The sequence below is a fragment of the Ursus maritimus genome, unplaced genomic scaffold, assembly GCF_017311325.1.
Source record: "Ursus maritimus isolate PB19 unplaced genomic scaffold, ASM1731132v1 scaffold_1, whole genome shotgun sequence".
Lineage (NCBI taxonomy): Eukaryota > Metazoa > Chordata > Mammalia > Carnivora > Ursidae > Ursus > Ursus maritimus.
The window spans coordinates 34,178,046-34,191,068 of NW_024423343.1; the positions used below are offsets into that span (position 1 = coordinate 34,178,046).

General features: G+C 37.7%; 1 protein-coding gene across 1 annotated transcript in view; it reads right to left on the bottom strand.

Moving 5' to 3' along the window:
* Positions 1-3,491: 3,491 nt before the first annotated feature.
* SGO2 (shugoshin 2) overlaps positions 3,492-13,023 on the bottom strand; it is a 40,036-nt gene continuing 30,504 nt past the window's right edge. The window contains exon 8 of the mRNA XM_040642207.1: positions 3,492-6,100. Coding sequence (XP_040498141.1) covers positions 6,085-6,100 — 16 coding nt within the window. The 3' untranslated portion in view covers positions 3,492-6,084. The remainder of the gene's footprint in view (positions 6,101-13,023) is intronic.

Below are 13,023 nucleotides of genomic sequence, written 5' to 3' on the forward strand. Positions count from 1 at the left end.
TCCTCACTTAATACTGAGGTCACACAAATGCTCAAAGTGGTTCTACAAAATGGAACGGCTTTAGATGTCTTAACAGCAGCACAAGGAGGTACATGTGCCATTATTAAAACAGCATGCTGTGTCTACATCCCAGATTATCATAAAAATGTCACAGGACTATTAGAAGATACGAGTATTTAAATTGAGGCTCTACAAAAATCCTTCCCTCTCTTTCAACAATTGGTTAAGTTTCTAGCGTGGAGGGGGATTATGGTCAACTATTAAGGGTCTCTTTGTTGAACTTCTCATTCTTTTTTTTAAAGATTTTATTTATTTATTCGACGGAGATAGAGACAGCCAGCGAGAGAGGGAACGCAAGCAGGGGGAGTGGGAGAGGAAGAAGCAGGCTCATAGCGGAGGAGCCTGATGTGGGGCTCGATCCCACAACGCCGGGATCACGCCCTGAGCCAAAGGCAGACGCTTAACCGCTGTGCCACCCAGGCGCCCCATGAACTTCTCATTCTTATAGTCATTTTAATTCTAACACATTGTCTTCCTCAGTATTTTTTCACGTGGTGCCAAGACTCCCTCACTACAGTAACTGCACATTGACAGATGCTCCTTTTTACTCAGGGAGATTCATATATTCTGTCTACCTTGGATTCAACTGCCTCCGCCTTTCGTAACTCCTACATCCGCAACTGACCAATGTTGACCCATAGGTAGGGATATCTCTAGCCCCTATTCAGCAGGAAGAAGTTACAAAAGGTAAGACCTTTTACCCTCAACAACCTTAAAGAGTCCAAACTGTTCAGGGGGGAAAAAGATAAGGAAAACAAAGCAAGAAAAATGTAACTTAAATTAAATCCCCTTACACCTTGCATTCAGCACACTGATAGATAACCTGAAACTCTCAGAGCCTGACATTCCTCAAGGAATCATGGCTGCCTGAATGCCTCCATGTTTATGTTTTATTAAAGACTAAAAGCAACCTTGACAGTAGCTAAATCTTCAAGGTCCTGTAAGACCTTGCTTTCAGCATACAGAAATTCCTTAAAAACTTAATGTTATCTCTCCCCACTTAAAAGTATATAGTCAGACACTCCTCACACTCACAGATGCAGCTCTTTCTGCCCACGGGTCTTTGTCCTTGTGATATAATAAAATCACCTTTTTGTACTAAAATGTCTCAAGAATTCTTTCCTGGTCATTCGCTACTGGACCCAAACTTCAAATCACATCGTGCCTATCGATCTAAAGCCTTGCTTAGATTCCAGTTCAGTTTGGGGGCTGGGGGAGGGAATGAGAAGATTTCACAGGTGGTGCTGTACACTTGACATTGCAGCACATCGGGAGGCTTACGATGTCCGGTTGTCTCATTCCTAATGATGTGAAGATTGATTGCTGGGTTCAATGGGTTCTCTCTTCATAATCAATTTCTCCATCAACATCTCACCTCATGGTTTCACCATACATTGCTGACCACTGCCTGAAGAAGTTATTTTATTAGGCAGTTGCAAAATAGTAATTTTCCTAATTCTAACATTCCTTCTTCAGCCGAGATTCTTTTGAACAGAACTATCACTATTCGCTAGAGCTATTGACTATGCACAAATAGAATTGATATCAGAAAGGAAAAATACATGTTTGTTATTTCCTCTTACAAATTTTCAGAAGATCCAATGTTTTTGTTTCCTTTTTTTTTTTTTTTGAGTATCGTTATGAATTTGTGACTTTCGTATAACATGTTTAAATGTTACAATCTTTCATACCAATGTTGAGTTTGTCCCATCTTAGGCTAATGGAAGCACCTTCAAATTGGAATTCATGTCCTTTTGATGTGGTCACATTCATTTTTAATAATGTCCTTGTTTTCTTGTACAAGACATCCCAGGCTCACCTTGTTTATATACTGTCCCAAACTTGGAATCAGCCACTTCTCCAAAGAACCCTGGTTTCCGTGATGGAAAACAGTATTTAGAAACCATAATCTAGGGGGCTCCTGGGTGGCACAACGGTTAAGCGTCTGCCTTCGGCTCAGGGCGTGATCCCGGCGTTACGGGATCGAGCCCCACATCAGGCTCCTCCACTATGAGCCTGCTTCTTCCTCTCCCACTCCCCCTGCTGTGTTCCCTCTCTCGCTGGCTGTCTCTATCTCTTCAAACAAATAAAATCTTTTAAAAAAAAAAAAAAAAAAAGAAAAAGAAACCATAATCTAGATGCTAGAAGTACTCATTGCTAGTCAGTCATCATTGTTTCTAGACATTTATGGTGGACAGAGCTAGAAAATACATAACTTTTTTAAAAGTGCAAAAAGCATGAGTTCACACTAGTATTTCTAATTAAAATTTAAGATTGCAGAGTTTGATTCCGTAACCAAAGATTCTCAAGTTTCTGAAATCTAATTGCTTTAATCTGTCCCTAGATCTATTTCATACATATAGCAGCCATGAGACTAGTAAATGAAAGTTTAAGATTTTGTTATAGTTCTTTTTTAGAGTATATCCTAATAAAGATAAAAATTCAAAATACCTTTCGGAAGACTGGGTATCTCTGTCACCAACTTCATAGTTATTTTCATTCATTTCAGTTGGTTTTCAAGTTAGCTGTCCTCTAGTGATGTCACTTAGGTTGTTCCTTTTTTCCATTTTTGCTGCTACAAACCATACCATAGTGAAATTTTTAAAAAATATATTTTTTTTTTAGAGAGAGAGAAAGAGTGGGAGGAGGGGCAGAGGGAATGGGAGAGAAACTCCCAAGCAGACTTCCCGCTGAGCACAGAGCCTAACATGGACCCTGAGATCAGGACCTGACCCAAAATCAAGAGAATTTTCACTATAGTTTTCTAAAAGTGAGACTACTGGGTTGTATGACTGTATATGCCTACGTAATTTTGCTGGATAGTGTCAAAATCTTTTCTATAAAGTTTGTATCATTTGGCATTCCCTCCATCAATGTACCACAGGAACCAGCTGGGTAATAAAAAGAAGAGGCTGGGATTATTAGAACCTAGAATTGTGGGGACTGAGGAGAGGGTCCTGCTCAGCCACTGTTTAATACCTCAGGAGCTAGGAAAGGGCTTCTAGGAGTCAGAACGCAGATCTCAAAGATGGCTTGTGGCAGACAGCTGAGACACCTCAGGAGCCTGAAGGAGGCTCCCTGAGGAGCTAGGCCTGAGGCCTGTGAGGGGCACAACCCAGGTAGTGCTGGTACCTCCATGGGGGCAGAATGAGGCCGGTTCTAGGAATGCTAAACCGACTGGTGACAAACTAACTGCTGCCCCCCGAGGAAATCATCATTGCTGAGGGGATGCTGATTAGGAAAAGCAAGCAAACAAGAAGGAGCAAGTCCTTTGTCGCTCTTTCTGATTCTGTCTCTTTCTATCACCCCTTGTTGACAGAAGCTTTAAAAGTCATCTAGCAAAGAAAAACAAATGTGATTTGTAGAGTTCCAGCATCATACAGCAAATTGTAGAGAGGTGGGCTTAGAGGTGAGACACAATGGCTGACACATACTGGAAAGTGGAATTTATTCCATGAAAGTAAGAATGTTTCAACATCAATAAATGAGTAAACATAGTTTGTTACATTAATATACCCAAGAAGAATAATCCTATCCCATTGCGCTATTAAGCTCTTATGTTTCAGCTTCAAATCCACAGGTCTCACTCCATTTTGTTTAAGGCCAGGCCTTTGCAAAACCACATTTTTTCCTTTGCCAGGCTCCCTTTCAGTCTCTGGCAATAGAAGGAGATAGTAGCAAACTGCAAGTATGGAGGAGGAAAAAGAAATTTGCTTCTTCCTGTTTGCTTCTTGTTGCTGTCAGCCTCATCACAGCAATGGCTAACCCCCCGGCAGGAACAACTGACTTCAGAAGCAACAGAAGGCCCCAGTCTGCAGTTTGTCCACACTCTCAGGCCAGTCTTGTCAGAGCCCTTCAGGGAAACAGCACTAACCCGTTGCACACCTTCCCTAGGGTCCTGGAACTCTTCCTCCAAGACTTTCGGTCTCGTCCTTTCTTCTTTGCTCCCCCAGGCCCAGAGGTACTGCCCGCACTTACTTCCTCTATGACACTCCAGTGGTCCCTTTTGTCTTTTTAATTCTTGTTTAGTTCTGTACTATGTGGCTAACAATTTATAAAATAATTGTGGCTTCTATCTCTTCACTGGACCCAAACTCATACAATCTCTATCAATGCTATAAGTCACTTGAGAAAAATTCAACATTCATTTATGATTTAAAAAAAAAACCTCAATAAAATAATTGATAGACAATACTTTAATGTGATTATAAATTATACACGACTAGCTCAAAACCCAGCATCTTACTTATTAGGGTAAAACCAGAGGCATTCCCATGAAAATCAGGAACAATACAAGGATACCTATTCTTCTCACTACCACTTAACATTTTACTTAAGGTAGCAGCCGTACAATTAATTAGACAAAATAAAGCAACGAGAGGTATAAGATTTGGAAGGGAAAAAAGAAAGAGGTAAAGTTAACTTAGTTTTCAGGACATATGTCTAGAAAATACTACAAACAATGAATGTTCAGTAATTAACATACAGAAATCAGTAATCAACATGTATATGCAAATAATAATTAGAAGAGAGAATCAAAGGGAAGATCCCATTTATATTACCAAGAAAAAAATAAAATACCTAGGCATAAATTTATTAAGAAATATGTAAAAGCTCTAGGAGGGAAACTTCGATACTCCCCCTAAAGTCTACAGAGTATGGTAGTGGGGCACAAACAGACACACAGACGAATACAACAGAAAATTGAGAAATAAATTTAAGTGCACACGGAAATACGACGTAAACAAGGGTGGCATTTTAAATCGGTAGTGGAAAACATGAACCTTCACATTAATTGGGGGAGTCACTTCGAAGAAGTTTGAAATTACATTTGTATCTCATATAATAGAGAAAAATCCACATGAATCAGAAATTTAAATGTAAAACAAAATGAAACCATGGGTAAATGTATTTGTAATCTGAAAGTAGGAAAATTCTTATGGTGACCAAATTCCACCAGCAAGAAAAGGTTGATAAATTTGACTACATAAACTGAAAAAGAATTTACATGGGAAGGGAAAAAAAGAAAAATCTCATAGAAAGGAGGAAAAACAGAAATAAGCATTAGGGACAAAAATATAATACTGGAGACTAACTCTAGGAGGTCCATAGTCTCCAAGTAATAGGTGTACAGGAAAGAGAACAAAGACTGTCAGGGTGCCAATCATTGTGTTAACTCTTCCTTTAATAAGGCCTCCATTCAACCCACATTGTTGATATTATGAATAAGTTCCGTGGGACTCTGTATTCCTACAGCAGTTCCTCAAAGTTTGGTCCTAGAACAGTCTGTCCCAGAATGATCTGGAGTGTTTGTTAAAAACACTGAGTCCACCCTTTTAGTTGTCAGATATTCTTTAAGCAAGCTTTTCCATCTAGGCAGAATAGAATTTGACCTGTCATTTGAATACAGTAAACTATGTTCACTGAACTCAGACACGAATAGGATTTATTACTTTCTACTATTAGTATAGTAGTGTTCTTTAAAGTTATAAAAACCAAATTTTAAAGAGTCTGAAAGGTTAAGCCCCTCAGCCAAGTCACCAGATTACATAGAATGGAAATAATACAGAAACTGACATCTAACAAGTAATTCTGAAAGTATAAGAATGAAGGGGGACAGAAAACTGGCCAAGGCAGAAGGCAACTTTTAAAATCTTCTAGGTGATCAAATATATTGGATGGCTTAAAGACCAAACAAAACAAGATAGTTTGGTATGCAACAAGATAATCAATGCAAAAATATTTACAACATATTTTATTCGGTTAAAAGGTTAACAGCTTTTGCTTAGTTAAAGGCTGTTTGGTTGAAAGAAGTTTACAAAAACAGGAACATAAGTTATAGGATGACCAAAGTGATAGCTATTTTATATACATATATGTAAACATAAGAATAAATTAATACTCATGAAAAGGTGGGGAGGAAAGCCTTCATCATGCATTTCATCTTTTGAATCCTTGTTATATCCCTGTTTTGACTTGGTATGGTTTGAGAATTCAAAAAAAAATAGAATCCATAAATTCACCTCATCTTCTCATTTTCCTGCAAAGTAGAAAAAAAGGAAGATGAACAATATTCACAACTCAAAGCTGATGCTTTTGTTATGAAGCATGGAGAAGAAAACTCCTATATCATATATCTGGAATACTCTATAATAAAAGGAATTATAAAATAAGGTTTAAGAAAAATTGACCACGTAACCACGAAACCAGCCCTACAGGAGGTATTACGGGGGGTTCTATAAAAGTAAAAAGGCCCAAGAGTGATACAAAACAGAAAGTCACAGCCAATACAAACAAAGACTTTACTGACAACATGGCAGAATTAAAAGCATATCTCTCAGTACTCAGTCTTAATATTAATGGTTTAAATTCTTGCTTAAACGCCACAGGGTTGCAGATTGGATAAAAAGAAATGACCCATCCATTTGCTGTCTACAAGAGACTCATTTCGAACCCAAAGATGCATTCAGACTGAGAGTAAGGGGATGGAGTACCATCTTTCACGCAAATGGACCTCAAAAGAAAGCTGGGGTAGCAATTCTCGTATCAGATAAACTGGATTTTAAACTACAGACTATAGTTAGAGATGCAGAAGGGCACTATATTATTCTTAAAGGAAGTATTCAACAAGTGGATATGACAATTATAAATATATATCCCCCCAACAGGGGAGCAGCAAGATACACAAGCCAACTCTTAACCAGAATAAAGAGACATATAAATAAAAATACATTAATAGTAGGGGACCTCAACACTCCACTCTCAGAAATAGACAGAACACCCTGGCAAAAACTAAGCAAAGAATCAAAGGCTTTGAATGCCATACTCGACGAGTTGGACCTCTTAGATATATATAGAACACTACACCCCAGAACCAAAGAATACTCATTCTATTCTAATGCCCATGGAACATTTTCAAGAATAGACCATGTTCTGGGACACAAAACAGGTCTCAGCCGATACCAAAAGATTGAAATTATCCCCTGCATATTCTCAGACCACAACGCTCTGAAATTGGAACTCAACCACAAGGAAAAATTTGGAAGAAACTCAAACACTTGGAGACTAAGAACCATCCTGCTCAGGAATGACTCGATAAACCAGGAAATCAAAAATCAAATTAAACAATTTATGGAGACCAATGAGAATGAAAATACAACAGTCCAAAACCTATGGGATACTGCAAAGGCAGTCCTAAGGGGGAAATACATAGCCATCCAAGCCTCACTCAAAAGAATAGAAAAATCTAAAATGCAGTTTTTATATTCTCACCTCAAGAAGCTGGAACAGCAACAGAGGGACAGGCCTAATCCACGCACGAGGAAGCAGTTGACCAAAATTAGAGCTGAAATCAATCAAGCAGAAACCAGAAGTACAGTAGAGCAGATCAACAGGACTAGAAGCTGGTTCTTTGAGAGAATCAATAAAATTGACAGACCACTGGCAAGACTTATCCAAAAGAAAAGAGAAAGGACCCAGATTATTAAAATTATGAATGAAAAAGGAGAGGTCACGACGAACACCATTGAAATTGGAAGGATTATTAGAAATTTTTATCAACAGCTATATGCCAATAAACTAAGCAATCTGGAAGAGATGGAATCCTTCCTGGAAACCTATAAACTACCAAGATTGAAACCGGAAGAAATTGATTCCTTAAACAGGCCAATTAATTATGAAGAAATTGAGTCAGTGATAAACAACCTTCCAAATAACAAAACTCCAGGCCCGGACGGTTTTCCTGGGGAATTCTACCAAACATTCAAAGAAGAAATAATACCTATTCTCCTAAAGCTATTTCAAAAAATAGAAACAGAAGGAAAGCTACCAAACTCATTCTATGAGGCCAATATTACCTTGATCCCCAAACCAGGCAAAGACCCCATCAAAAAGGAGAATTACAGACCGATTTCCCTAATGAATATGGACGCCAAAATCCTCAACAAGATACTTGCTAATAGAATCCAACAGTACATTAAAAGGATTATCCATCACGATCAAGTGGGATTCATACCTGGGATGCAAGCGTGGTTCAATATTCGCAAATCAATCAGCGTGATACATCATATCAACAAGAAAAGACTCAGGAACCATATGATCCTCTCAATCGATGCCGAAAAAGCATTTGACAAAATACAGCATCCTTTCCTGATTAAAACCCTTCAGAGTGTAGGAATAGAAGGTACATTTCTCAATCTCATAAAAGCCATCTATGAAAAGCCTACTGCAAATATTATTCTCAATGGGGAAAAGCTGGAAGCCTTTCCCTTAAGATCAGGAACTCGACAAGGATGCCCACTCTCGCCACTATTATTCAACATAGTACTAGAAGTCCTTGCAACAGCAATCAGACGACAAAAAGGGATCAAAGGTATTCAAATTGGCAAAGAAGAAGTCAAAATGTCTCTCTTTGCAGATGACATGATACTCTATATGGAAAACCCAAAAGAAGCCACTCCCAAACTATTAGAAGTTATAGAGCAATTCAGTAACGTGGCGGGATACAAAATCAATGCTCAGAAATCAGTTGCATTTCTATACACGAATAACGAGACCGAAGAAAGAGAAATTAGGGAATCCATCCCATTTACAATAGCACCAAAAACCATACGTTACCTTGGAATTAACTTAACCAGAGACGTAAAGGACCTATATTCTAGAAACTATAAATCACTCTTGAAAGACATTGAGGAAGACATAAAAAGATGGAAAGATATTCCATGCTCATGGATCGGAAGAATTAACATAGTTAAAATGTCCATGCTACCCAGAGCAATCTACACTTTCAATGCTATCCCGATCAAAATACCAAGGACATTTTTCAAAGAACTGGAACAAACAGTCCTTAAATTTGTATGGAAACAGAAAAGGCCCCGAATCTCCAAGGAACTGTTGAAAAGGAAAAACAAAGCTGGGGGCATCACAATGCCGGATTTCGAGCTGTACTACAAAGCTGTGATCACAAAGACAGCATGGTACTGGCACAAAAACAGACACATAGACCAATGGAACAGAATAGAGAGCCCAGAAATGGACCCTCGGCTCTTTGGGCAACTAATATTTGATAAAGCAGGAAAAAACATCCGGTGGGAAAAAGACAGTCTCTTCAATAAATGGTGCTGGGAAAATTGGACAGCTACATGCAAAAGAATGAAACTTGACCACTCTCTCACACCATACACAAAAATAAATTCCAAATGGATGAAAGACCTCGATGTGAGACAGGAATCCATCAAAATTCTAGAGAACATAGGCAGCAACCTCTACGACATCGGCCAAAGCAACCTTTTTCATGACACATCCCCAAAGGCAAGAGAAACAAAAGATAAAATGAATTTATGGGACTTCATCAAGATTAAAAGTTTCTGCATAGCCAAGGAAACAGTCAGAAAAACTAAGAGGCAGCCCACGGAATGGGAGAAGATAGTTGCAAATGACACTACAGATAAAGGACTGGTATCCAAGATCTACAAAGAACTTCTCAAACTCAATATACGAGAAACAAATAAACAAATCAAAAAATGGGCAGAAGATATGAACAGACACTTTTCCAATGAAGACATACAAATGGCTAACAGACACATGAAAAAATGTTCAAAATCATTAGCCATCAAGGAAATTCAAATCAAAACCACACTGAGATACCACCTTACGCCAGTTAGAATGGCAAAAATAGACAAGGCAAGAAACAACAATTGTTGGAGAGGATGTGGAGAAAGGGGATCCCTCCTACATTGTTGGTGGGAATGCAAGTTTGTACAGCCACTCTGGAAAACAGTGTGGCGGTCCCTTAAAAAGTTAAAAATTGAGCTACCCTATGATCCAGCCATTGCACTACTGGGTGTTTACCCCAAAGATACAGACGTAGTGAAGAGAAGGGCCATATGCACCCCAATGTTCATAGCAGCAATGTCCACAATAGCTAAATCGTGGAAGGAGCCGAGATGCCCTGCAACAGATGACTGGATTAAGAAGTTGTGGTCCATATATACAATGGAGGGTAGGGGGGTGGGGGAATGGGATAGGCCGGTGATGGGTAGTAAGGAGGGCACGTATTGCATGGTGCACTGGGTGTTATACACAACTAATGAATCATCGAGCCTTACATCGAAAACCGGGGATGTACTGTATGGTGACTAACATAATATAATAAAAAATCATTATAAAAAAAATAATAATAATAAAATAAAAATAAAATTAAAAAAAAAAAAAGAAAAATTGACCAACTTAAGATTTCACACATTACATGTTTTACTATGTATTTTCTTTTTATTATGAACTTCAGCAAACATAGAAGATTATATGAAAATGTACAACTTAGAAACAATAAATAAATGTTGATGTACCCACCACCCAAGTTAAGAAATAAAATATTACCACACATCAGAAGCCTCCAGTGTGCCCCTTTCTGATCACATCCCTGTCATCCCCCAAGAAGTAACCGCTATCCTGAACTGTGTTCATCTCTTCCTTTTCTTCACAGTAAAGGTGTTTTTTTCAACACCTTTATTCACTTCCAAGTCTCTCCTTCACTGAAACATTAAAGACTCTTATTTTACAGTCTGTATCTAATTCTGCTATCAGTTGCTTCTGCTGGTACCTTGTTCCCTTGTGTATGTAGTGTTTACTGTGAGCTAACTTATTTCCCTTGGAATTTTACCTGTGGAAAATACGTTGAGGACTGAGATGGAGCTCTAGAAAATATCTGCATTTGCTTCTGATGGACAACAGGGGGCACTACAAGTCATGCACTAACTAAATCCTCAACTCGAGGTTTTCTGTGACTTTAAAATATTGTGAATTCCAACAGCAATGCAAGAGTTTGATTTTGCTTACGAATTCTCAGAAGATTTTTTTCCTCCTCAGTTCAGTACCAGAGTTATTTCCTGGGGCTTAAAAAAGCTGGTGGGAAGGTTATTTTTAGTTTGCTCTTCTACTGAGAGAGTAGCTCAACTTTATTGAAGGTGATCTACTATTAGACTTTTCATTTTAGCTAAACCCTAGGATATGCCTTCTGTCCTCAGCCGCATAAGGCTGTGAATCCAACACTTAGGTTCACCTAGTTTGGTAAATACGTTCGGGCAAAAGCCAGTCTCAGAGTCCACCTACCTCTCTGGGTTCCTGCTCTCATTCAGTCTCTGATGACAGCTTTCTTCTTCTCTTCTAGCTAATAGATATGTTCAAGGGGGTTTTTTGTTTTGTTTTTTAATATTTTACCCAGTAATTTTATTTTATTTTTAGTTTGATCATGCACCTAGTATATCATGTTGCAAGAAGTGGGGTTGTATTTATTCTTTACATTACCGCATGTCTTTTAGATGACATCCATACACATGGTCCCAAATTACAAAGGTATAAATGGTTAGATTAGAGTAGGTCTTTTTCCCTCCTCTGTATTCCTCTCCAGAGCCAATGATACCACTGCCTTGGGTAATTAGGTAGAATTTAATTAATTCTTTTAGAAGAGCTACCTATTCTAAATACAGCAAAATGCTGTAATGAAATAGTATTCTATTTTAGTTTAGATCTATTGGACACACAGATTATTTGGTAAATGGTTTAGTTGGTAAATTTTTTAAAAGCAAATATCACAATGAACATTAGTATAAATACTAAGAATGATGAAAACCCAGCTGCCTTTTTTTCTTTTTGGATGGCATCCAGCAGATATATCACAGCTTCTGATAGGCCCCCAGTGAGAAGAGATCTTGAATGAAACTGCTTGCAATGTATCATTTTAGGCACTGAGGATAGGGGTGGCAGAAGTTAACAAGAAGGTAAAACAAATATATTTTTTAAAGTCTTTACGTTTTAAGTCCCAAAGCACTGACTATGACAAAGGGGGACATTTTAATCATTAAAGTCCTAATCCACAATGAATACATGGCAATATATATAGTATGAATATTACTATAGTAATCATGAATATTACTATATGAGCATATAGTAATTATGATATTTATGTACCAAATAGCAAAACAACTACCTTTATGAAGCAAAAACTATAGGAGATGCATGGAGACAGATACAAACACAATAATAGGAGATTTTAATATACAACACTCTCAGTGCAAGACAGATGAGGTGGGCAAAAAAACAAGGAGATAGAAGATCTTTGGTCTTCCTTTAGGATGTAGGGGTAAAGCTTATGAATATATACCAAACTCTATATACTCTGATAAAAGAGGTTACATATTCTTCTCAAGTACTCACAGCATAGTTACAAAAGCAAATCCAACAGCACATTATGAAAAACACATACCATGACCAAGTGAGATTTATTCCAGGAATGCAAGTTTGGTTCAATATTAGAAAACCTATTATCATACACCATGTTAATAAATCTAAGGAAATAAAGCATATAATTTTTTCATGGATACTGAAAAAGTCCTTGACATAATGCAACACTCATCCGTGATTAAAACACTCAATAGACATTGGGGGACATTTTCTTAATATTAAAAATTGCAAATACTTACTTTAATACTAAAGCCATGGGAGACAACAGAGGTATTTCCACTCAAGTCAGGAACGAGGCAAGAATGCCCACCAATTCCTGTTAACTATACTTGAGGTGTTAGCCAATGCCATAAAACAAGAGAAATCAATCAGAGGCATACGAATAGGTAAAGAAATAAAACTAACTCTATTTTAGATGGTATCATGGTATTCCTCCTCCATTAAGTTTTACTTGAGAGAATCAATGAGATAGATAATAAAAGAAATTTACTGAAGTAGCAAGTTATAAACTTACACAGAATTCAACACCTTTCATACTCACAAAGAATAAATACTGAGCATGATATACATGTCCAAGTTACATGTGCATTTATAGTAGCAACCAAGAAGACTAAATACCTACAAATCAATTTAACAAGAAATGTGTAAAACCTGTTTGAGGAAAATTTTAAAACACTTCTAAAAATTACAAAAGACTTGAATAAATGCAAAGATATCTCCTGT